A 26,729-nucleotide genomic window follows, 5' to 3' on the forward strand; every position below is an offset into this window, starting at 1 on the left:
ATATAATTGAAATTATTTTTTTTAAAGATTTTATTTATTTATTTGACAGACAGAGATCACAAGTAGGCAGAGAGGCAGGCAGAGAGAGAGGAGGAAGCAGGCTCCCTGCTGAGCAGAGAGCCCGATGCGGGACTCGATCCCAGGACCCTGAGATCATGACCCGAGCCGAAGGCAGCGGCTTAACCCACTGAGCCACCCAGGCGCCCTAATTGAAATTATTTTAATGCAATTAGTATAATTTATATAACTTTTAGTGAAAGACCCAGAGTGAAATCATTGATAGGTTCATGTTGATTCATAAACTTACTGGATTCTGTAAGATTTTCCTCTCCCGCTACTCTAAATATCAACCTTCTTTATTGTATGCAATATATGTATTGTATTGTGATATCATTAGACATTCCAAGAATCACGTGTGTGAGAACTCCTTATATCATTAGCGGGACATTTAAATTGTTTGCAAAAATTTTTATTCTGTCTTCTGATAGTTCTTGATCAGTGAGTGTACACCAAAATCTGTTGTACAATATTGCATAAAAGTAACCAGCCTGTATCTCAGACCTGTCAAATCAACATCACCACATAGAGGTCAATAAGTCCATATTTTAATCAACTCTATGAGTGATCTGATATTTAATCTTCAGAATGACTCTCGACAAATCAGCAAGTACTATACTGGAAGAGATGCCAGCATATGTCACTTCATTCCACTTTGCTTTATTGAACTTGGCAGATATTACAGTTTTTAAAAAAAGTCTGAGGCAACCCTGCCTTGAGCAAGTCTATCAGCAACATGTTTCCAATAGCATTTGCTCATTCTGTGTCTCTGGCACATTTTGGTCATTCTTGCAATATTTCAAACATTTGTGATGGTGATCTCTGATCAGTAATGATGACTCAGTGAAAGCTCAGTTGATGGTTAGCATAATTTAGCAATAAAGTTTTTTTTAATTAAGGTATGTACATTTTTTAGATGTACTACAATTACACACTCAATAGACTACAGTACAGTGTAAACATAAAATTTATATGCCTTGGGAAACCAAAAGGTTTTATTTTATTTATTTTATTTACTTTATTGTGATACTTTCTTTATTACATTGGTCTGGAATGAAACCCTCAATATCTTATAAATGAATTCAGTGTTAAGAGTTTCTTCAAGTATAGGTACTAAATCTTTAGTCATAATAATTGTGATATAAGAGAGGAAATGTAATCCTACAAAACAAAATTAGACTCATAGACATGAAAGCATTATAATTAGGGTACCCTTGGATTACTCCCCCAAATCTTTGTTAAACTGTTCCCTACTAATTTCCTTACAGATTATGGATCAAGAAGATGTGGTATATATACACAATGGAATACTATGCAGCCATCAAAAGAAATGAAATCTTGCCATTTGCGACAACATGGATGGAACTAAGCATCATGCTTAGCGAAATAAGTCAAGCAGAGAAAGACAACTATCATATGATCTCCCTGATATGAGGAAGTGGTGATGCAACATGGGGGCTTAAGTGGGTACAAGAAGAATAAATGAAACAAGATGGGATTGGGAGGGAGACAAACCATAAGTGACTCTTAATCTCACAAAACAAACTGAGGGTTGCTGGGGGGAGGGTGTTTGGGAGAAGGGGGTGAGATTATGGACATTGGGGAGGGTATGTGCTTTGGTGAGTGCTGTGAAGTGTGTAAACCTGGTGATTCACAGACCTGTACCCCTGGGGATAAAAATATATGTTTATAAAAAATAAAAAATTATTAAAGAAAAAAAAATAAATTAGATTACTTCTAAAATGGAGAGAGAAGAAATAGGAGGCAGCCCAGAAAAAAGTTTTCTTTTATCATTTGCACTAACATTGTGACAAAGCTGTTAGTTGATACTTTGCATTGTTTCTTCCTTCCTGTAGTTTATTATAAAATTATTGATGAATGGTCCTAGTTTTAGAATGAACAGCTAGAGCAGAAGCTTTAGGAAAGTGAGGAGGCCACGTAGTACTTCAGAATCTTCTTATTACCCTGAATGTAGGCATGGGAACAAATAGATCCACTAAGTAATAACAAGGAATAAAATTATGTAGAGTTTTTTAATACACATCCCTTGTTACTCAATCTTAAAATGTTGATATATTCATACAGTCTAATGTTATAAAATGGAAGTCCTTGATCTACTACATTGGTTTGTCTGATCAGCCAAGCTCTGCTCACTGGACATGGTCTTTATTACCTATTTATTCATAGACACAATGCCCTATAAATCTTATTTGTGATGAGACATGGGTGAAGAAATGAATGTTCAAGAGGAACTGAACCATAAGTTATATATGGATCCTTATAGCAGTTGGGAGAAGTCCGAACAGAAAACTGTGAACTGATATTAAACAAGAACATCATGTAAAGTATAAGCAGGATTCACTGAATAAAGTTTATAAATTCCCATAGAAAATGTAGTGTTGGTTTTCCATGGCGCTCTTTAAAATGTCCTCTACCAGTTCTATTTTATTTAATTCTTTGACCTGATACAATAAATTAAGATAAAAACAAAAAAGCACTGAGGAATCAAGTGTAATTTCTGGACACTTAAAAAATTTCTCATTCTAGGAAGAGTTTCCTTTTAATGTGTAAGGTGTAATGGCTTCTTCAGAAAAACAACTGGTATTCCTAAGGATTCTGTTTGTTTTTATGTTAAGTATAGTACTGTACTTAATGTTCCATCATCTCAATACCAAAGCACAAGTCATGACATTTAGTAACAAGGCACAAGCAGAGACAGGATATCTAGCCATTGTATCAGATCTGTTCCTTAATCTGGGGGGAGGAAGAAAGACACATTAAATACACAAAAAAAAGGAATATTAAATATCTGGAACATATAATTCAAACATACACAATTCCCTATCTTGATTCCTATCTTGATCTTTACCTAGCTTGATCATTATTTACAAAATGTAAGCGTGTTGTGATTTTTAAGCATTTTCTGTAATTTCTCCTTTAGTCAAATGTTTTGTTTACACATCATGAAAAAGAAATGTTAGATTTCATCCCCTTTTTCATTATATTGTAGCCCAGGATTGTAGTTCAATTTTTATTAAAGGAAAAGTAAGGGGCAAAGTTTTAATTCATAGTCAGTGTATAAAACTCACATATCCACATTCCTTTCCCTATACACTAAATTGGCAATATATTTCTTATTCATCATCTAGGTCAGAGTGACTAGAATGTCCCAGAACTTTACCAAATGCCTTGGGTATTAAGAGGTAGGTTTTCAGAGGAATAAGATAAATGTTTCATAGAAAATTATAAGAATTTTTAAAAGGTCATTCACACCTGTCCTTTAAAAAAGCCAATTTCAAAAATTGACCCTCATAATCTACTATAAGAAGTAATTTTTAAAAAATTAGCTAATAAGGGCACCTGGGTGGTTCAGTGGGTTAAGCCTCTGCCTTCAGCTCAGGTCATGATCTCAGGGTCCTGGAATTGAGCCCCACATCGGGCTCTCTGCTCAGTGGGAAGCCTGCTTCCCCCTCTCTTTGTCTGCTTGCCTCTTTGCCTACTTTGTGATCTCTCTCTGTCAAATAAATAAATAAAATCTTTTTAAAAATTAACCAATAGTATTTTAAGAGTTAGGAGAACCTTAGAGCAAAAACTTTGTACTAAAGGCAGAGCTATAGATATGCAGTTCTTCAAAAACAGGGAATCACAGAAATAGATCTTCAGCCTGCCTTGAGATCCCTGCTGAGCACGTACTATAATTTTTCTGAAAATCTTATTTGCATTTGAAGTAAGATCCTTTGGGAGAGAGGCACTAATAAGTACATGTAGTCAGCTGCTATTCAAAGCCATTATGCAGAGAAACAGGAGTGCCTTCTACCCAGGTAGGTCAGAAGAGCATTTTTCTAAATGGCCAACTTTGACTTATTGACTTGTAATAACATTCCTATAGCAGCTCAAGACAAGAATTTTAAAAATTAAATAGAGTATAATACGATGGACTAGATAAAAAAAGCTTGGAGTATCTTCTGTAACATGAACAGTGTTTTCTCTGACTTTACATTAGTTGTATATATATGAATTTCTTTTTACAGTTAAAATATATTTTATATAACATATTTTTTCCTTTAAGATTATATATTTATTAAATATGTATATATTTTATTTCATATATGTATTTTCTTTTTATATTAAAAAAATAAAAATTCCAGTTTAGGATCTATGAGAAAATTTAGGAAAAATCAGGCCCATGATTTACCATATTATAATCTATCAAAAGCTACTGTGTTTCTGCATTAACAGTAGCTAAATATTTTACTCAGGATTAGCAGGGCGTATATTAGACAAAGGTCATCAACGTGTCATTAGAAATATTTTCCAAAACACTGACTATAACATAAGAATAAGGGGAAGAAATAGCCAAATATTATTATGATGATATTAATCTTTAGATTTTATTATTTATTTGAGAGAGAGCAGCGAGAGTGGGGTGAAAGTGCAGAGAAGCAGACTCCCCACTGAGCAGGGAGTCCAACTCTGGCCCCATGACCTGAGCAAAAGGCAGACATTCAACCAACTGTGCCACCCAGGTGCCCTACGATATTAATCTTAAATTAGTTCACTCAGCGTTAATATGTAATTCTTCATTACCTAACGTTTAGAGGAGACTGCATTAAGAAATGACAAAAAGCCAGGGTGGCTCTCAACCGTAAGTGTCTAACTAACACCCAGCAAGGGAAGAGTTATGAAAAGAAATGGTTGTTATACAGTGGCAAGACCTATAAATGAATCATGTCTAAAGGGATTCTAGAACAAAAATATGAAATATGTTAACATGGGAAGTAGCTCTCACAGAAAAGGTGATGTTTATTAACAAGACTTAAGGATAAATGAATTTCCCTTCATCATTTTTCTTGTGGAGCAGAGTACTAGGAACAGCAAGGACAAAGCAAAGAAGCTTGGAGAGGCATAATATTGATAGGTGGAGACCAATTCTGTTAACTGAACCAACAGATGTCCACTGATGGTGGAGAGGATTAATGGAATTGGGATTATAACATATTCAGGGATGAGATTATAAAAATTTGCATACACTTTTAAATAGAATTACCCACATTTTATTTTTAATACAAAGTAAAGTGGTTTGTACGTACAAATGTCAGAGGTTTCTATTTCAGAAGTGGAGCAAAACAATGAAGAAGAAAAAAGAAAAGAAAAATAAAGGAAATTTGAATAAAGCTTTCTTTCTTTCCAGTCTAGTCTATTGTCTCCTCTCTGACTGCTCTGTCTCCAGACAGTCGTGCCTGGAAATCAATGGTTCTCAACATATGTTATTGGAGGAGAGAATGAGTGAATCGACATAAGCTTCTAAGGGAGTGGCAGTTGGACATAATCAAGACAAGTATAGAATGTGCATAGTCCTGCTTGTAGATCGGGGCAGGAGGTGTTCCTTAGGTCTGTTTGTAGATGAGTTACTAATGACTGAGATTGGTAAAAATAGAGCTGGTGTGGGCTGTGCCAGAGTGTAGCTTTTGAAGCTCCTTTGTAAATACTACTAGATCATGGTTCACATTTTAGAATCTTCACCAAGATTATTTTGACTAGTTAGAATAAAACAGATTCTCATAGAACACAAAAGAATGTGCAAGAAAAGCACATTCCGAGTCATGAGACAATTATTCTGGATATATTTATAAGCTCTATGCCATCACGTGACAAGATTTGTTTTCATTTCTCAGGTGTAAGAGCTGGAAAGAGAGACAGAAACAGAGAGATAAAAAGGGAGAGAGAGAGAGAAGGAAAAGAAGAGAGAGATGACATTAATAGTAAGAATATGGTTCTATAATTTCTATGCCTTACTAAGATAAATTTCCATGAATTTTAGATACTCAATAATTCAATTATGAAAGTCAAGCCTATGAAAGTCAGTCACTAATTCCAAGAACTATCTGTTCCCTTCTTCCTATTTAGATAATGTCATTAACTGCATTTTACAGACCACTAAAGATTAAATACCCAGTGATTAAAAATTAGCAGAATTATCAGATGCATATACAGAGAGATCTAACTTGGTTAGTTCCATGGGCAATGCACAATAATACTATTTCAAAATAATAAATCATATTAATTATAAATCGTGAAAAAGAAAAAAAAATAAAGAAACTTGGGTAAAATGAATAAGAAAAATAGGGATTCATTTTATTTTATTTTTTTAAAAGATTTTATTTATTTATTTGACAGACAGAGATCACAAGTAGGCAGAGAGGCAGGCAGAGAGAGGGGAGGAAGTAGGCTCCCTGCTGAGCAGAGAGCCCATGCAGGGCTGGATCCCAGGACGCTGGGATCATGACCAGAGCAGAAGGCAGAGGCTTTAATGCATGAGCAGCCAGGCACCCCTAGAGATCCATTTTAAAGTAAGAAAAAGAAAATTAATATATGAGACACAATTTAAATCTATGTTTCCTTAATAAAAGATAAACAAGTTGAAAGAAATAGAAGTTGACTTACAGAGACATATATTTCCAAATCTCTTGAAAAGGATCAATTTATAAACTATTATAATTTATAATGTATAACTCACTATAAATTATATAAGATTCTTATGTAATATATAATTCAGATTATTAAATATATTAAATATATTACATATGTTAACATAACATAGGTTATAGTAAACAATAACTTACACATTTCAACAGGTTACATTATAATTTTGAATAGCTTAATGCACAAGACCTTTGAACAGAAACCAAGAAAATGTGAACTTTTCCATTGGTCCCACCCTTGTATACACATTGCATTTGAGAAGAGAAGTAGGCTGTTCCCACATACAACTCTTTCTATTCTCCATCTCATTCGCAGAATCTCAAAATGCTAACAATCTCTATATTAGCAATGAAGCCTCTTTACAAATTATGAAAGTAAAAAAATACTACTTATTGGAATGTCAACTTGAATTTAACTCTTTTCTCTACTTCCTTATGCAGATGTCTTGAAAAGATATGGCTCAGATAAATTGCACCCACGTGAAGGACTTCATTCTCATGGGCCTCACAGATCAAAAGGAATTAAAGATGCCCTTCTTTGTGGTTTTCTTATCTATCTACCTTTTCACAGTAGTAGGCAACCTAGGTTTGATCTTAGTCATTAGAACAGACTCGAGACTCAACACTCCAATGTACTTCTTTCTTAGCAACCTAGCTTTTGTTGATTTCTGTTACTCTTCTGTCATTACACCCAAAATGCTTGGAAACTTCTTATACAAACAAAATGTTATCTCCTTCAATGCATGCGCTGCTCAGTTAGGCTGTTTCCTCACGTTCATGGTATCTGAGTGCTTGCTGCTGGCTTCCATGGCCTATGACCGATATGTGGCCATTTGTAATCCTCTCCTCTACATGGTTGTAATGTCCCCAGGAATCTGCATTCAGCTTGTGGCCATCCCGTACAGCTATAGCTTCCTGATGGCACTGTTTCATACTATCCTTACCTTTCGTCTCTCCTACTGTCACTCCAATATCATCAATCATTTCTATTGTGATGACATGCCTCTCCTCAGGCTAACCTATTCAGACACTCACTTCAAACAGCTTTGGATCTTTGCTTGTGCTGGGATCACGTCCATTTCCTCTGTTCTGATTGTCTTTGTCTCCTACATGTTCATAATTTCTACCATCCTGAGGATGCGCTCAACTGAGGGCAGGCGCAAAGCTTTTTCCACATGTGGCTCTCACATGCTGGCAGTCACCATATTCTATGGGACCCTCATCTTTATGTACTTACAGCCGAGCTCAAACCATTTCCTAGACACAGACAAAATGGCCTCCATCTTCTACACAGTGATCATTCCTATGCTGAACCCCTTAATCTACAGCCTCAGGAACAAGGATGTAAAAGATGCCCTGAAAAAAGTTATCATCAGTAGAAACCAGGCTTTGTGTTTATAAAATATGAAAAAAAAATTGAAAAAGTAAAAGTGGACTTTCCTTCACAATCTGATTTTTTTTTTAAAGATTTTATTTATTTATTTGACAGACAGAGATCACAAGTAGGCAGAGAGGCAGGCAGAGAGAGAGAGAGGAGGAAGCAGGCTATCCGCAGAGCGGACAGCCCGATGCGGGGCTCGATCCCAGGACCCTGGGATCATGACCTGAGCCAAAGGCAGAGGCTTTAACCCACTGAGCCACCCAGGTGCCCCCACAATCTGATTTTTTCCTTGATTAATTAAACTAGTAGAATGTGTTGATTCCCGCTGGTGGTCAATAAACATTTGCTCACTGCAATATAGTATCATCCTCTGAATTCTTTGTAAATAAGTGTGACGTAGAATTAAAATTATATGTAGAAAGTACCAGAAAAATTATATCATGTTCTTTCTCAAATGAAACAATATGTACATTACGTTTTTATGTCATCTGATAGCTACATAACTAGGTACTGGCCAAGAATAGACAGAAGTGTAGACACCTCGAACAGCAGGTTTAGGATCATAAGAGTGCTTTTATATTTATGAGTGCTTCAGTAATATATTCCAAATTAAATGCCAAGAGAAAACTGCAAGCCAGTGTTATCAACTGGGAGTGATTTTCATTTGGCAATGTATGGAAATATCACTGATTTTGACCATGATAAAATGACATAACCTTTATGCCATTATGTACCTAGAAGATCAAGGCTGAGCATGATACTAATCACCTACAATATACAGGCAAGTCCCTCACACAAGAAAACTGATCGAATCCAAAATGCTAATAGTACCAACTGAGAAAGCCTATCCTAAACAATTGTTTCTGAAATAATTGTTGTAGACTTATTATTTGGGTCAAGGTGGTAGAGAGTGTTTTTCAAGTCTTCTTCTATAGCCTTGATAATTTTCTCTTTATTTACTCAATCAATTGTTGAGTGTTATTAAATCCCAGTTAAATTATGTTTTAATGTTCTTCTCTGCCCATTTTATTTCATATGTTTTGGGATGTCATAGTAAGTTATATATGAATTCATAATTGCTAAATTTTCTGTTGTTTTGTTTTCTTTCATACTATCGTTATTACAGACACCCCTTTGTTTTTGGCACCATTTCTTTTCTTAAAGTCTTTTTTTTTTTTAACTTTAATATATGCCATCCAGATTGAACCAGACATTTCAACATTCTTTCCAATTAACACAGGGCAGCCAAACTCCCTCAGCCTTCTGCTCTCAAAGTTATATACCTAAACCCATCAAAGTGATCAGCCCATAAAGGGACCTTCCACATTAAAAGATGTACCTGGTTTAAGGCGGTTGTTATTTAGGATTTAAATATCACCATAATTTTTGTGCTAAAATTACTTCTTTAGTAAAATCATATCTGCAATGGATACAATCAGTGCTCCTTCTGTGAACCATCTTTGGTTTGTTCTCGAACTTAAGCAAGCATTTTGAAAGTCTCATTAAAACACAGATTGCTGCGTCAAATCCCCAGAGTTGATGATTCAATAGTTCTCTTGGGGAGCCAAAGAATTTCCATTTCCAACAAGTTCCCAACGTGGCTTGATGCTGCTTGTCCAGGACCACACTTTTATACCCACTGCCTCATGTGATCCCTTTACCTTATTTGCATGGTGTTTCCCCCTCTCGAGATGGAGAATGATATAAGTTTTGTGAAGATGTTTTGCCTGCCTTCCAGGTGGCCATGAAGTTATTGGGAATTTACATCCTGCCAGGGATAGACCTTAGCCAATTACTGCTATATACACAGGAGTATAAACACTCAAGTTCCTTAGCCTATTCATTAGAGCAACTGCAAAGTGTGACCTACCCTGTTTCCAAAACTCTCCCATGGAATCTAATTGAAGTTCCTATTATGGGATTTTGGTACTGCACCTATACTTGGTCTATTTCCTTTCCAGGCCTCACTTCCTACTCAATTTAATGACTGCCATTGGGAATAATGCCTAATAAATGACATTTATACAAATTCTTGACTCAGTGTCTCCTTTTTGGGAAACTCAACTTAAGATGGTATTACAATTTCTGTACACTACATTATTTGTATAATTTTGTAGAAAACAATGCCTCTTTGATAACAAATTATCTTGAAACATGAAAATTGTTTGACATTTGTCACTGTCAGCATGCTGAGTCTCTCTAGAGTGTTTCCAATTCTTCTTATCACAAAATAGGCTCAGATGATTAAAGACAAAACTGAAAAAATAAAAGTCTGAATAATTCTTTAGGATTTATAGGCAGGTCTAGTTTATTCTTAGCCACAAAACTCTGGATCCCTTTTCTTCTAGGAGAAGGAAGACAAATGAATAGATGTCAATGTCAGGGGGTGTGAACCTAACTCTTCATTGTAGCACTAGTCAAATTACTTTTGGAAATCCATTATTTCCTTCTCATTGGTAATATGATGGGGTTGTACTAAGCATATGGCTTTAATTTGTTTTCTTTTACAGAATTACTTTGGTCACAAATGAATTTTTATAATAATAACCCTGTTGTTATTAATAATAACAACAATACCGTTTATGGCTCCTCTGATTGAATGGGATGGAGGACCAAAGATTGGCCCTATTGTTCTTATTAACACATTTTCCAAACATATTCCTTCAGGCCACTCAACAGCACTGGAGTCCTCTCTGTAGAATCAGATGACCATTCAAAGCACTGTCTGAAAACTATGGATCTAAATATAGTCTATAGTCCCCTGTAGCCCATAATTCTCTGATTTCCACTTTCTCACAGGCATCTCAAAAGTTTGACTTTGCCAATGGAAGTCTCTCTCACCAGTACTGCACCTGACCTCTGTCTGTGGCTCCTCTGTTCCTTCTAACAACTATGTCCACTTGTACCTCCAATTATAAGCAGTTTTATTAGCTGCAGTAATACTCTTGAGGACCTGGAGTTCACCAGGGCTTCTATTGCTTTGTAATTGTAAAACCTAACTTTAAAATGGTATTTCATCACTTGTAAAATTTGAGACATGAATGAGTAACATTGCTTGGAAAATGGTTGCTCTTTCCAAAGTGTTAAGAAGTATAACTTTTCTTCAGTAATGCTGCTAGGGAAAACATAGAATTAGATAAATTGTTGTGTGGGTTTCATTTAAAATTTGATCTCACATGTTATTGAAATAATGAAGTTTTAACAACATGTTTGGAGATCCAGGGTTTCCACTGTCATTATTTTTTGCAGATTTTTTTTTATTCATTTGAGAGAGAGAGGGAGAGAGAGACCAAGCACGAGTGGAGGGGAGTTGCAGAGGGAGTGGGAGAAGCAGACTCCTTGCTGAGCAAGGAGCCGGATGAAGGGCTGGATCCCAGGACCTGGATATCATGACCTGAGTCAAAGGCGGACACTTAACTATCTGAGCTACCCAGGCACCCCTCCACCATCATCATTTATCATAATTTGTTATAATTTGTTCCATAATATGAGGAAATTTCTAAACAACTATATTTATATATTTATTTTTCAGAAGCTCAACCCCAAGTTCTCCCAGACCACTCTCTTATATTGTGAAGGAATGTGGGACAAATGAGTCCCAATTGTACTTTCTCATGGGAGATGCCATGAAAACTTCATATTCTCTAGAGCTTCCACAGGAGGATCGAAGGAGAAAAAGATAAGAGAAAATCCCCAACACTCTACGTAATTTTTACTTGTTTATTTATTTATTTATTTATGTTTGCTTGCTCTTATTTTTTTTAATTTTTAATTTTTTATAAACATATAATATATTTTTATCCCCAGGGGTACAGGTCTGTGAATTGCCAGGTTTACACACTTCACAGCACTCACCATAGCACATACCCTCCCCAATGTCCATAACCCCACCCACTTCTCCCAAAACCCCTCCCCCCAGCAACCCTCAGTTTGTTTTGTGAGATTAAGAGTCACTTATGGTTTGTATCCCTCCCAATCCCATCTTGTTTCATTGATTCTTCTCCTACCCCCTTAATCCCCCATGTTGCATCTCCACTTCCTCATATCAGGGAGATCATATGATAGTTGTCTTTATTTATTTATTTTAATGGTGTTATGTTAGCCAACATAAAATACATCATTAGTTTTTGATGCAGTGTTCCAAGAGTCATTGTTTATGTACAAAACCCAGTGTTCCATGCAATACGTGCCCTCCTTAATCCCCACCACCAGGCTCATCCTCCCCTCTAAAACCCTCTACATAATTTTGAGGATAATGTTTCCAATGGGGGATTGGAGAGAGTTCTGTGTATATATTAAGCTAAACCTGAGTTCATTCTGACATTTTCCACTCTAAGGCAGTACCACAGGATTCATTCCAGACTTAAGTTTTTGCTTATCTATAAGGTTCTCTCCAACAATGAGAAACCTAAGCCCTTCCAATTAAAAAAAAAAAAATTTAATTCTTTGTTAAGCTCTGATATAGTATGCCAATTTCAGAATTGTTAACTAGAACCCCCATGAGAAACAAATTTGCAAACTAAAATACAGAGTTTATATATAGTTCCTTGTATATAATTTCAGTTTCTAATCAAAACACCATTGTCTAGTGTTAGTTTGGCTAGTTGATCCCACACTTCAGTGTGGTTATATCATATATTTACAATATGATAAATATCATATGTTTACAATATTTACAATGGAGTTAGATGCATTCGTCAGAGTATGCATTTCTTCCTGTTATCTGCCAACAATCTCTTTAATTTTTTATTTGTTTACATATAAAATTTACTTGTTATATTGCATGGTGCTATGCATTTGTGACAAATGATGCAAATGCATAGAATCAAGGAACCACCCCTTAGTGACATGTAGAACAGATTCTTCTGTTTGGAAGTTTCCCTAGGTGTCTCCTAGTTGCTGTCCCCTCCCCCCAAATTTGATGAATTATTTTGAGCAACTCTTACTTAAAGATTTAAAAATTAAGGGAATTTTTTCACTTTGTTTTTTAATTTTTCTGCAGTAAATTTTAATAAATGTGAAAAAATGTAAAAACAGTGGGAAGATGAAACATTCACTGGGAAGAGCCTTTTATAACATACATAAAACTAATGTTTATTTTATTTAAAAAAATGTTTAAATAACATTATAAAATACAATGATAACAAATGACAGTAAATAACTTCTCTTGTCATTTGAATTCAATCTAATTTACTTAAATGCATGAATTAATTAGAAGATGTCTTAGTTTTAGTTCTAACATCTTATTCCCAGGTACCAAGCCAAGGCATTTTATAACAGCATATAAATAAGAACAGAGCATTTGCTATCTGTATTAAGTATGTTTGCCAGCTTAAAACAGAATTAAGTACTGATTATTCATAGAATAATTAATATTTCAAACATAGTTCTTGCTTATAGGTGTATTCTAATTAACACTGACACAATGTGACTATGTCAGGCTACAATCCTTAGGGAATTGCTTCTTTTTAGTCTTCAGTGAACCAGATATGTTAATGCATCACTCACAAATAATGTTAAATACCTCACCACCACCACCATCACCACCACCACCACACTGAAGCCCACTGTTATATTCCTTGATGACATAAACTTCTCCTTGTTTAAGACCCCAGGCATTTGCACCAATGCCTTACTGATCTTTTCATTTACATCTTTTAAGGTTACTGTGTATAGTTTCAGTTGTATGTTTTACCTTCTGTCTATTTGATACCTCTAAAAGATACATTTGAGAAATCTGGCACATACTCAGTTAAATGCTGGCCTCTAATGCACTATATTGGAAAAAAAGAAATAATTCTGTAACTCCCCCCCCAAAAAAAAAACCTTTTGCAGTATCAAGGATTATTTTGTTTCCACAAAGATGCCACTTTTTTCATCTCAAGCTGTAACAAAATCCATAAACTTGGTGGCTTAACCATCAGAAATTTATTTTTTCATAGTTCTGAAGGCTGGAAAGTCTAAGATCAATCTTCTGATCAATTTGGTTCCTGGTGGGAACTATCTTCTAGGCTTGTCGATGACCACTAGCTTATTGTTTGTTTGCATGAAGCCTTCTTTTTTAGCATGTGTAGGGGGAGGAGGAAGTACTCTGGCGTTTCTTTTTACAAGGACACTAATCCATCATCTAATCCTAATCACCTTCCAAAGGCCCCATCTCCAAGTACCATCACACTGCAGGGTTAGGGCTTCAACTTGGGAATGCTGGGGGCAGAGGGCACAATACAATTCAGTCCACAGTAAATGCATTTTCCTCCAATGAATATTAAAACTGTGTTCTTCCTGCACAGTCTTGCTCTGGAACTCAGATGGATTAACTAAACAATGTAGAAAAGTGCTCTTTAGACCTAGTCATCAAGGAAATGAAATAATAACTGATAGAGAGAACCTGAAAAAAGAAACAGATGCTTCATGAGCATTTCAAAGGGTAAGACAAAGAAAGAATATCATGTGTTAAAATATTCTGGAATAGTTATTGAGAGAATTAGCTATATAGTTCTTTGAAAGATATGTTCTAAGGTTCACAAGGTATCTCTTACTTTTCTTTGAAAGATAAATTTAAACCTTGTTACTAAGCAACAACAACATCACTCTTTTAAGATTTTTTAAAAATTTATTTATTTGATAGAGAGAGATCACAAGTAGGCAGAGAGGCAGGCAGAGAGAGAGGGGGAAGCAGGCTCCCTGCCAACCAGAGAGCCCGATGTAGGACTCAATCCCAGGACCCTGGGATCATGACCTGAGCCAAAGGCAGAGGCTTAACCCACTGAGCCACCCAGGCACCCCAACAGCATGAACTCTTAACACAGCAATAAATAAACAATAGAATGTCAAAAATTAGGGAATGTTAGGGAAATAACATCATGCTAAAGAAAGAGCTATAGATCTGTAATTCCACAAAACCAGAGAATCTTGTTAATTAATTTCTATCTTTGGGATCTCTAAGGGGTATGGACTGTAATTTTTTTGATGATCTACTTGCATCATACTCCTATAAGATCCCTTGGGATAGAGTCACTGACAAAACCCTGCAGGCTGTTGTTGACCAAATTCACCTGGAGATGAAATAGGAACACCCTCTACCCAGGTATTTTTGAAGACTATCTTTAAAATTGGGATCAAAATGAGTATTTTCAAAACGAACTAGAATAGAATGGAATGGATTTTAGAATAAAACATTTTAGGTGGCATTTTCTAAAATAAAGGTAAAAACTGTTTCCTCTAATCTTATTTCATTATTTATATGTGCCATTATATAAAGTATATTTCTTATTATTAATATGAATTTTTTTAAAAAATGAGATATCCAAAATAATGTCTATTATATCATTTGGAAAAGTCAGGCACTTAATGGACTAGATTATAATTTATCAAAAATGTCCTCTTTTTTGTGAAATTTAGTTATTTTATCAAGAATGATATGTGAGCACATTAAAATCAAGTCATCAATATTTCTTCAATGTATCAATATAAGTAAATAGCATAAATTATAAGCAAGGGAAGTAAGTATTGAAATATTATTAGAAAAAGTCATATTTGATACCCCACTACCCAGTGTATAGAAAGGACTACATTGGAAAGTGAATGGAGTCTCAATCTATTAAGAGAAGATATACCAAAACAGATGACTGCCAGAAATGGGAGATGATATGAAAATGAGTTATGTATAAAATGTTTCTGGAGCACAAAAAAGAAAACTGGTGGGTCATACAGCATGGAAATTAGGAATCAGGGAAGTCTTTACAGGAGAGGCGGGATTTGAAAGATAAATTTATTGAAAGATAAATCGGAGTTTTCCTTCCAGGTCTCTATCCACCATCCACCTGGTAGAGAAGAGCACCTATGAAAAAGCACATATGAAAGTAAGGAAGCCTACAGGGGCATGTTGTAATTCAGGACTGCAGCACAATCTTTCTAATTAGATTATGTGTGTTTGCTGTAACAGAGGGAAGACATGGGAGTGGAATTTGAATATAAAATATCATGAGTTAGATGATAAGAGATCATATATACTATGCCTTCCAAGATATTTCCATAGATATGCATACCCTCCCTTTAAGATAAAATAGGATACTGAAGTTCTTACAACTGCCAAACAGTAAAGCCTTATTCGGCATCTTGGGACCTGAAAACAATATCCCCAATCAAATAGTTGCTTAATTTCTTCAAAACTGAATTTATATATTTGTAGGATCACTAGCCAGGCTTTTAAAAGCTTTAACAACCTACTCATTTCATGTAATGGTGATTGGCAACTATGATCAATATCATCTAAGAGATTGTCTTTGTCCCATTGAAAGTGGTATAAACACACACTAAAAATGTATTTTTGATTTCCATATTTATGCTTTATGAAGAACATCTACCTTCTCATGATGTATTCTTTCATCTATTCCCTGACATAACAAAATATATTAATTATGCTATATGTTTCTCTTGGTAATTATGCATTGCTGGAACTACATTTAAAGATCTAAAATTTTAAGGCACTCTTCTCCATCTTTAATTTAAAATACATATTGCACATAAAACTTTATGGCTATCTGCATCCAACATTTAAGGATTTTTCCATTTTTCTTATTCAATAACCTCTGTGTTTTAAGACCAGGAGGTATTGTACCCTGATCCATAAGCACTGTCTACCCTGCTGCCAGTGAATTTTCAAAGTGATTACACTCCCTTCTCTGAACATCTACCTTTTAATGTATCAGGGGAACAATTTTTTAACACGATATTTTCTATTTTGTTTTTTTTAAGATTTTATTTATTTATTTGAGAGAAGGTGAAAGAGAGAGAGGGGGCACATACAGAAAGATGTAGAAGCAGATTCCCTGTTGAGCAGGGAGCACAATGCCAGGTTTCATCCTAACACCCTAGGATCATGACCTGAACCGAAGGCAGACACTTAACCAACTGAGCCTCTCAGGTGTCCAGTATTTTCTATTTTAAAATGTATTTGTCTCTGTCCTACAGTGGGGATAAATAACTTCCTCTTAATATTTTCAATCCTTTTAGATACAAATTAGGATCATTTATAGGTTAAGAAAATGAGGAACAAACTGAATTTTTGCCACCCTAAAGCTTATGTGACCAGAGAGTAACAAAGCCAAATTCAAATACAGATACCTCAGTTGTATCAGGGTTCTTTCTACTATTCTTCTTGGCTTCAATCCCAGTAAAATGCCATCTTTCAAAAGTTATCTGTCATTAGAAGAGAAATCGTCCATTATAAAAGTGCTAAATGAGCTAGAAACTCCAGTGAATCTTCTTTCTCAGAGATGGAATAAATTAAATTAGCCCCAATCGAAAATTTACATTTATTCCTTCAGAAGATTGTCTGAATTTTGAATTTCAGCAAACAAGCTAAGGAAGTTTGAGTGCTTTGAAAAGGGACACAATTACTAGTCATTGCTTTGCCATAATTGAGACTGTAATCTCATATTTTTTGCAACACTGTGATATAACGACTTATAAGAGATATTTATTTCTCTGATATATTTGGTCTTCATTCACAGTTCCATAAAATGCTACAAAGACATGAAGGTGAAACGTGTGTCTTGTTATGTTAATGACATAACTTTTGGACTCCACCCTAGATTGGGAGATGGGAAGCTGAATCAGCCAATGGCCAATGACTCAGTCATGACTACTTAGTGAAGTCTCCATAAAGACCCAAGAGGACTGGGTTCTGAGAGCTTCCAGTGGGGGAGGTGAGGGAGCTAAACAGTACACTTAATTCAATTAAACTAGACCTGATTTTCTTCTTTTCATCCAGGTACACGAAAGACACATGGCCCAGAGTAACTGCACCCAAGTGACAGAATTTATTCTCATGGGCCTCACAGATCAACAGGAGTTGAAGATGCCACTCTTTGTGGTTTTCTTATCTATCTATCTTTTCACAGTAGTAGGCAACCTAGGTTTGATCCTAGTCATTAGAACAGACTCAAGACTCAACACACCAATGTACTTCTTTCTTAGCAACCTAGCTTTTGTTGATTTCTGTTACTCTTCTGTCATTACACCCAAAATGCTTGGAAATTTCTTATACAAACAAAATGTTATCTCCTTCAATGCATGTGCTGCTCAGTTAGGCTGTTTCCTGGCCTTCATGACTGCTGAGTGCTTGCTGCTGGCTTCCATGGCCTATGACCGATATGTGGCCATTTGTAATCCTCTCCTCTACATGGTTGTAATGTCCCCAGGAATCTGCATTCAGCTTGTGGCTGTCCCCTACAGCTATAGCTTTCTGGTTGCACTGTTTCATACCATCCTTACCTTTCGTCTCTCCTACTGTCACTCCAATATCATCAATCATTTCTATTGTGATGACATGCCTCTCCTCAGGCTAACCTGCTCAGACACTCACTCCAAACAGCTTTGGATCTTTGCTTGTGCTGGGATCATGTTCATTTCTTCCCTTCTAGTTGTCTTTGTCTCCTACGTGTTTATTATTTCTGCCATCCTGAGGATGCGTTCAGCTGAGGGCAGGCACAAGGCTTTCTCCACATGTGGCTCTCATGTGCTAGCTGTCACCATATTCTATGGGACCCTCATCTTTATGTACTTACAGCCAAGCTCAAACCATTCCCTAGACACAGACAAAATGGCCTCTGTCTTCTACACAGTGATCATTCCCATGTTGAACCCCTTAATCTACAGTCTCAGGAACAAGGAAGTGAAAGATGCCCTGAAGAAAGTTATCATCAGTAGAAACCAGGCTTTTAAAATGTTCATGAAATTGAAGACGTGATTTGAATAAGTATGAATGGGCTTCTCTTCATTGTCTGGTTTTTCCTCTTAAAAACTGTCAGAATGTATATTTTTATTTTTTTTATTTTTATTATTTTTTAAAGATTTTATTTATTTATTTGACAGAGAAAGATCACAAGTACGCAGAGAGGCAGGCAGACAGAGAAAGGAAAAAGCAGGCTCCCTGCTGAGCAGAGTGCCTGATCCGGGACTCGATCCCAGGACTTAACCCACTGAGCCACCCAGGTGCCCCAGAATGTCTATTTTTAATGTGATTTCTGTATATCTGCTCACTATATAATGAAATTTTCAAAATATTTTCACTTAGAATGAGATCTCAGATGTAAAAATAAACATAACAATTTATACCCATTTTCTTATTTTAAATGGAAAGTATATTAAAAATAATTAAGTTTTGTTCCACAGGAAATTACTGATTTTCCCAATTCTCAAGTAAAAAGTGCATAAAAAAACCATTAATTTGCTCTATAACTAGTTCCAGGCAGAACATGGACAAAAGTTCTGATCCCACCTTCCAAAATTCCTAGTTCAGATTTCTCTACATGACTACATGAACAATATCCCGTGTGAAAAGCAAAGATGCATAGTGTAAATATTATTTTCCTAATATGCTAATTTCTTAAAGATATATGATAATACAAAACCGTTCCATATTATAATTTAACAACCTGCCTTTATTAAAGAGAATAATAATACGTCCTAACTTTACTTTCTGACTGTTTTAACACAACTTTCTACTGACCTGAAAGTCTGGCTTGGCCCCAAAAGACTCTTAAGTAAACTAATTTTTTTTAAGCCTATGAGATCTCATATATTTTTTCCAATTATCTAAAATTTAAAAAAATAATAAGGTAATTCAGGGATTGCATCTCAAGGGCATCATCCACTCCAAATAAATTAACTCAAAACAATGGAAACATTCTAGAATATTTTGCCAGTATCAAGGATCATAAGATTTATACGGGGCAAAGCTTGTGTAAGTTGATCCTTATTAATCAAAGTCTAACTTAAAACACAATTAACCCATTGGACAATGAAGCCTATGTGTGGGCTTTCACCAGTTTCTCAATTAAATGAGGACATATAGTGTTTGTTTTTGAGTCTTCTTAAAGATTCAACAATATGAAAGGGGTAACAGTCAATGGGTACTTGTAGATCATGTTCCATCTTTCTATGAGCTTAAAGACCTGAGTTCTAGTCCCAGGTATACTGATGAACTTCAGAGAGCCATTTATAAGCAAGTATTACCATACACAACTGGTAACTGTGATATAGATAAATAGATGTACATTTATATTTATAGATGAGATGATTTATCTATATGTAGATATAGATATGTATGTATATGTTTCAAATAAATCCAATGATCATTTTACAATTTTAAATTACATGGAAAATGGTTTTGAGTTTGCAACTCATGCTTACTAATATATTTTTTTCAATCTATGGGTCATTTCAATGCTTAAAGACAGAAAAGACTAAAATGTTATTAACAGCCAGAGAGATATTACATTTAAACTTTCCTTAGGTCAGTGTGCACTTTTGATTCTACTTGGACGGATCATAGAGACACAGGCTGGCTGCTCTGACTTATGATTCTCAACAGTTTCTTTCCTTCTTTTTTCTTTAAACACATTTACCTACTATTGAACATTTCCATGGCTCCCTGTTTTCTGTCAGAACTCCTGCAGCAGGTTGTGAGTCTGTATGCTATATACACGAAGTCTATTATTGATATCCCTGAATTCACAAGCTCCTGTCTTGGTGGCTTGTGCATTCTCTGTGCCTCAGCTGTGCCATTAAAAAGCACAGATTCCTTGGAGTCTAAAAGCCTGAGTCTCACATTGGCTGAATAAGAACACAATTTACTCCACTTACAAATTGTTCCTCAGTTTCCTCAGCAATAAGTAGGTGAAAACAATATCATCTGATGAATCTATTGTTTTAGGATTCAAGAAGGCAATGGATTAAAATAAAAACATTTCAGAGTAAAAGACTTTTGAAATTGAAAATTTTTAGACTTCTTACTCTTAATTCTAAAATGTTGAACATTTAGGAAACCACCCAAGGTAAGATTTAAGAACTTCCAATTAAATCTGGAGATTTGACAAACAATTTTAATATAAGAGAAAAACAGTTGCCATGATTTTTACTTCAAATTTGATGATTTTGTAAATGGGTTTTGTCCTCTTTGAGGAGAATTGTTTTTAATTTTTTAACAAATTAGTCCACCTTTGCAACATATCACAATGAAATATTATCCCCCAAAATGTGGGGATTATGGAGTCATTTTTAGCGGTAATGATTAAGAACACTTCAAACATCTTTATGGGCACCAGGTAAACACAAATTATAAGAATAACCAATGTGAAAAATTAAGTTATCCGTATTCATTGATGTGGAATGCATAGTAACATGGAAATGTACATTTCAGATTGAAATCAAGGGAGCCTGGGTGGCTCAGATGGTTAAGTTTCTACCTTTGGCTCAGGTCATGATCCCAGGGTCCTGGGATCCATTGGGCTCCCTGCTCAGTGGGGAGCCCACTTCTCCCTCTGCCTCTGCTGTTCCCCCTGCTTATGCTCTCTTTCTCTCTCTGTCAAATAAATGAATCTTTAAAAAAATGAAATTGAAATCAAGCTTGTTGAAGTAGGGTTAATGCAAAATGTAAAGGATGATTACAATGAGTAAGGAGAAAAAGCTACAATACCACCTCACAGACATAATTACAGTTAACATTGTGGCATACATGGTTTGTGTATTTTCCCTCTGTGTATAAATATCTATAGGGCATAATGTGATGTGCATATATAGAAATCATTTATCACCAAATAACCTGTGTATCATGCTGTTCTTTTCAACATACTATATTGTGAACATTTTTTAGTATCAATAAATGTAGACTTATTTCAGCATTTGAATGACTACTTAATGTTTTACTGAGATGTGTAATAAATGAATAAATTTCAGAGTATACTTAGACAACTTTCAATTTTGGGTAGGTAAAAATGAAACCATTCATATACTTGCATGCTTTTATCATTTCTCTAATTGCTTAGTGTTAAAACCATCGTATTAGCGGCAGGACTAATTAACAATTTTGATGCTTACTAGCATATCGTCTTCCATAAAGATGAAGACAAATTTCATCTTCTTTGGATGTGTAAGGTTGTTTTTGTTTTCCTACACCTTTAGCAACCCTGGGTATAACCATTCTTTTAATTTGATTGATTTAGTGAACAACTTACTGTTAGCTAATCCTTTCATATTTTATAAAATGAACTTTTTCTCTTTGAAATTTATCAGTCTATTGAGAGATATTTATAGTTATAGATACAAATACATTGTAAAGAGAGACTCATTATTGATTCTAAGTGTTTCTCTAGCATATGGTATAATATAAACATACGTGTTTTATTAAATAATATTTTATATGATTTTTGCTTATATTATCAACCTACTTTTGTATAGAAGTACCACCAGTATCTCTCCTAATATTTTGCAAAAGATATAATCTGTATTTATCCCAATTCCATGTTCAGTGGCTTTAAGTTTGTGGCCTGAAATCAGTGACAGTGGGAATATTTGCATCATATAAATCAGAAAATCAACAGATGCTACAAATTAGCACTTTTTTCCTGTGATAAACATTCACTGTCCTGCCACAGATTCCTATTTTGTTTTACATTCTCCAGTTTATAATACAGTTTACTATCTGTAATGATAAATAACTATCCCTTACACTTTGTTTTAAGAAATGTCTAGGCTGTTCTTGCAAGTGTATTTAGTAAATATACTTAGGGTTACCCAGCATACATTACATTGTTGAATTAACTTATGAAAATTTTCTTCTTTCCTGAATACCATTCCAGTAATACATAATATGAAACTATGAGTTTACTCGGCTTAAACATAAACAACAGGAACATATAAGGTCAAGAGTCTGTTAAGTTAAATATTAAATTAAACTCTGGGTGTTTATTATTTTAGACAGAATCTTAAAAATTATATTTTCACACTTATTTGTGTTTTTTTTTAATTTGTGTTTTATTTTTATTTTTTTAAAGATTTTATTTATTTATTTATTTGACAGATCATAAGTAGGCAGAGAGGCAGGCAAAGAGAGAGAGGGGGAAACAGACTCCCCACTGAGCAGAGAGCCTGATGCTGGGCTTGATCCCAGGACCCTGAGATCATGAGCCAAAGGCAGAGGCTTAACCCACGGAGCCACCCAGGTGCTTCTGATTTGTTTTTTTAAATATTTTATTTATTTTATTTGAGAGTGAGAGACAGAGATAGAAATGATGAGATAGAGAAAGCATCAGAGGGAGAGGGAAAAGCAGCTTCCTGTTGACCAGAGATACTGACACAGGGCTCAATCCCTGGGATCCTGACCAGAGCCAAAGGCAGATGCTGAACTGACCGAGCCACCCAGGTGCCCATATTTTCACATTTCTTTGAACTTACATTCTTATTATAGCATCATTTTCGTTATATTGACTTGAAGCTGAAGACTTCCACAATCATAACAAATGTAATATCTCTCCACTGAAGTTACTGGTTTGGATGCCGTAATACAATATCATGTGCTTCATAAATAATATTTTTGCCCCTTCTTTTATTGCATGGCTAGCACACAGATAATGTCTAGTGACAGTCATGATTGTTTTAATTCTCGATTGAGTTGATTTGCTCAGTATTTAATCGTAATATATTACTGAAATGTGCCCCTATCTCTTTTATCACTAAAATATTATTCCTGCTGTTGTTGTAACACTGGGTTTTCATTTTATATATGAGATTCCACATTTAATTCAAGACATTCTGTTTTCTTCATCAATCCCCCAGACCACTGAGCATGTTGGAATTTCTGCCTGGAGCAAATCCCTTCAAATCAAAAGCAGGCAATAATGAAACCCAAGAATGGCCCATAGGACCAGCGAGGATTATCTTTCCAATATGGTCACCATAAAATAAGTGTGAGTTAAATTCTTAATCCAAGAAGTAGAAGATCATCCAACATGGATACTCTAAAGAGAATGACATGAGATGCTTCTACGCATCTTCCATGGCTGAGGGCAATAATTCAGAAATAACTGAATTCATCCTCTTGGGACTCACACAAAATCTGGAGCTTCAAGCCCTACTTTTTGGGGTCTTCCTAGTGATCTACATAATTAGTGTCATAGGTAATCTTGGGTTAATTATGCTAATTCATATCAGTTCTCAGCTCCACACACCTATGTACTTTTTCCTCAGCAACCTAGCTTTTGTGGATTTTTGCTATACCTCCTCTGTCACCCCTAACACCCTGGTGAACTTCTTGCAAGAAATTAAGAGAATATCCTTACCTGCTTGTGCCACCCAATTGTGTTGCTTTATCGTGTTCGTGGTTTGTGAAGTGTATATGCTCTCAGTCATGGCATATGATAGATATGTTGCCATTTGCAACCCTTTACTCTATACCATCACCATGAACAGAAGGGTCTGTATTCAAATGGTGGTTAGTACATATGTGTATGGCTTTTCTGTTGGACTCCTACAGACAGTCCTTACATTCCACTTATCTTTTTGTGATTCAAATATAATAAATCACTTCTACTGTGATGACATTCCCCTGGTTCGTCTGGCCTGCCGTAAAAGCCATTACAAAGATATCAAAGAACTGGTATTGTTCACACTTGCTGGTTTCAATACCCTTTTCTCTCTTCTTATTGTCCTCATCTCCTACATATTCATTCTATTTGCCATTCTGAGGATTAATTCAGCTGAAAGCAGGCAAAAAGCATTCTCTACTTGTGCCTCCCACTCGACTTCCATCACTATATTTTACAGCACTATTATCTTCATGTATATGCAGCCAAAAACAAGTCATTCTCTGGATACTGACAAGATAGCTTCTGTTTTCTATATTGTGGTAATCCCCATGCTGAATCCTTTAATATACAGCCTGAGGAATCAGGAAGTCAAAAATGCTTTGAAAAGAATTATGGAAAAGGTGTCTTCTAGTATAAAATAAATGATCTATCATCTAACCAAAAGCCTTCAGAGTTGGGATGCAAAAAAATAAAAACAAAAGAAACAACATCAAAAACAGTCATCAAGAGTTCTCTATTAGCTTACCTTTAGTAATGCGCTTTCAAATGTTATAATATTAAACAAATCCATATCAAAACACAGGATACATTAATTTTATGATTTTATTTTCTATTATCATGAGAATTCTAACTCTTGAAAATATTGAAAGACATGAAAATAAAATAAATTCGATTGCAAATAGAGGTTAAATTGTTCCATAGATCATCTAAAATCAATCTCTTTTCCATAGAGGAGTTTTGACTTGAACATTCTAATTCATGAACTTGACCTTGGTAAAAACCATGTCTACATTAGATCACTAAAGTAGCTTTTCTTTCTTTATTTTTTTTAAATTTAATTTAATTTATTTTTTTTCAGTGGTCCATAATTCATTGTTTATGCACCACACCCTGTGCTCCATGTAATATGTGCCCTCCTTAATACCCACCACCAGGTCACCCACGTTATTAACATTGTCTATAAAAGACACACGTGCACTCCTAGTAAGATGAATCTGAAAAGAATTGTTGGTTCTAGTGACCTCACATGGGCAATGGCATCAACACTGGTAGAACACTTAAAGGAAGACTGAAAAAGCAAGCTTGAATTTTAACAAATGAGACAAGTCCATCAGAGCAGAATAAAGTCTGTGGATTAAGTAATAGTGCTACACTAATATTAATTTGTGGATTTTTATAATAGTACTGTGGTCATTTAAGAGTTCCCCTGGTTTTAGTAAATATACGCTGTTGAATATATAAGAATAAGGAAGCATCATGTCTCTGACAGATTATTAAACAGTTCAGGATAAAAGAATGTGGTAAAATGTCAATGTCAGAGGAATCTAGGTGAAGGGTGTAGAGGAAGTCCTTGTAAAATGTTAGCTTCGATAATTCTGAAATTATGTCAAAATAAAAAAGTTAAAATAAAAATAGTTCCTCAGCATTTATTATTCAATTTTAATGTTTGGGGTTCCTGGGTGGTTCAATGGGTTAAGTGTCAACTCTTGATTTTGGCTCAGGTCACAACCTTAGGGTCCCTAGATTGAGCTCTACATGAGGTTCTGTACTCAGTAGGGAGTCTGCTTGATAGTCCCTCTTTGTCTCCCTCTGCCCCTCCTCCCTCTAAAATAAAAAATAAATAAATCTTTTTAAAAAGATTTAATGTTTTAGTTGATTAGTATATTTTAACACATTTTTCATTTTGGTGTCCTCAAATTCTTTGTTAGCTTTAAAAAACTGTAACTTCATATAAATAATACAAGTTTTATTTGTTATGTTATTCTATAACTTTTACAAATAATACTTATATCTTCCTTAAGAAAATAACTAAATGAAACTACCCATTCATCCTCAATAAAACTTAATTTAACAAAATGGACTTTTGCTATATAAGGACTTATTACTAAAATTGTATTTTTCACTTGTTACAAACTAAAACAGTATACCATGTCTTTTATAGAAAACTTTAGGAGGACCTGGGTGGCTCAGTCGTTAAGTGTCTGCCCAGCTCAGGTCATGATCCCTGGGGTGGAGCCCCAGATCAGGCTCCCTGAGTCTGCTTCTCCCTCTCCCTCTGCTCCTCCCCATGCTTGTGTGCTCTCTCTCTCTCGTTCATGCTTTCTCTCTCTCTCAAATAAATAAATAAAATCTTTAAAATAAATAAGAAAATTTATATCAAAATTTTGTATAACAATTCTTAAAGTCACTGCATTTTGTTACTAACTTTATGATCCATACCTGAAGTAAATTCTGACACTGAGAGCAAACACTTGAAACCCAGATTTACAGTCACCTCAATGTTAGAAACAGGCAGATTCTACTGGGCTGGCATCATCAATGCCAGGTACTCCTAGAACAAATCTTCTCATCAGTTCATCATGCTACTATAAGCTCAGGCTGGTGATCTATAAAGAAGAAAGCCAATTCTGGAATAAAATTCAAGAATGTTTTACAATA

General features: G+C 35.1%; 3 protein-coding genes across 3 annotated transcripts; all 3 read left to right on the forward strand.

Moving 5' to 3' along the window:
• The first annotated feature begins 6,995 nt into the window (after positions 1-6,995).
• On the forward strand, positions 6,996-7,940 carry LOC101686205 (olfactory receptor 8U1-like). Its single transcript, XM_004782239.1, has one exon. The coding sequence runs from the start codon at positions 6,996-6,998 to the stop codon at positions 7,938-7,940; it is 945 nt and encodes a 314-aa protein (XP_004782296.1).
• A 9,770-nt stretch (positions 7,941-17,710) lies between these two features.
• Positions 17,711-19,084, forward strand: LOC101686483 (olfactory receptor 1044). Its single transcript, XM_004782240.2, has 2 exons — positions 17,711-18,619; positions 19,067-19,084. Exons 1-2 carry the CDS (start codon positions 17,711-17,713, stop codon positions 19,082-19,084), a joined length of 927 nt encoding a protein of 308 aa, XP_004782297.2.
• A 4,677-nt stretch (positions 19,085-23,761) lies between these two features.
• Positions 23,762-24,712, forward strand: LOC101683580 (olfactory receptor 5AL1-like). Its single transcript, XM_004782232.2, has one exon. The coding sequence runs from the start codon at positions 23,762-23,764 to the stop codon at positions 24,710-24,712; it is 951 nt and encodes a 316-aa protein (XP_004782289.2).
• Positions 24,713-26,729: the final 2,017 nt, after the last annotated feature.

This window comes from Mustela putorius, unplaced genomic scaffold, assembly GCF_011764305.1.
Source record: "Mustela putorius furo isolate JIRA1106 unplaced genomic scaffold, ASM1176430v1.1 tig00000127_pilon_pilon_pilon, whole genome shotgun sequence".
NCBI classification, from domain to species: domain Eukaryota; kingdom Metazoa; phylum Chordata; class Mammalia; order Carnivora; family Mustelidae; genus Mustela; species Mustela putorius.

Coding starts and splice junctions, on each gene's coding strand:
- LOC101686205 (XM_004782239.1), top strand. CDS start 6,996: ATGGCTCAGATAAATTGCACCCACGTGAAGGACTTCATTCTCATGGGC.
- LOC101686483 (XM_004782240.2), top strand. CDS start 17,711: ATGGCCCAGAGTAACTGCACCCAAGTGACAGAATTTATTCTCATGGGC.
- LOC101683580 (XM_004782232.2), top strand. CDS start 23,762: ATGGCTGAGGGCAATAATTCAGAAATAACTGAATTCATCCTCTTGGGA.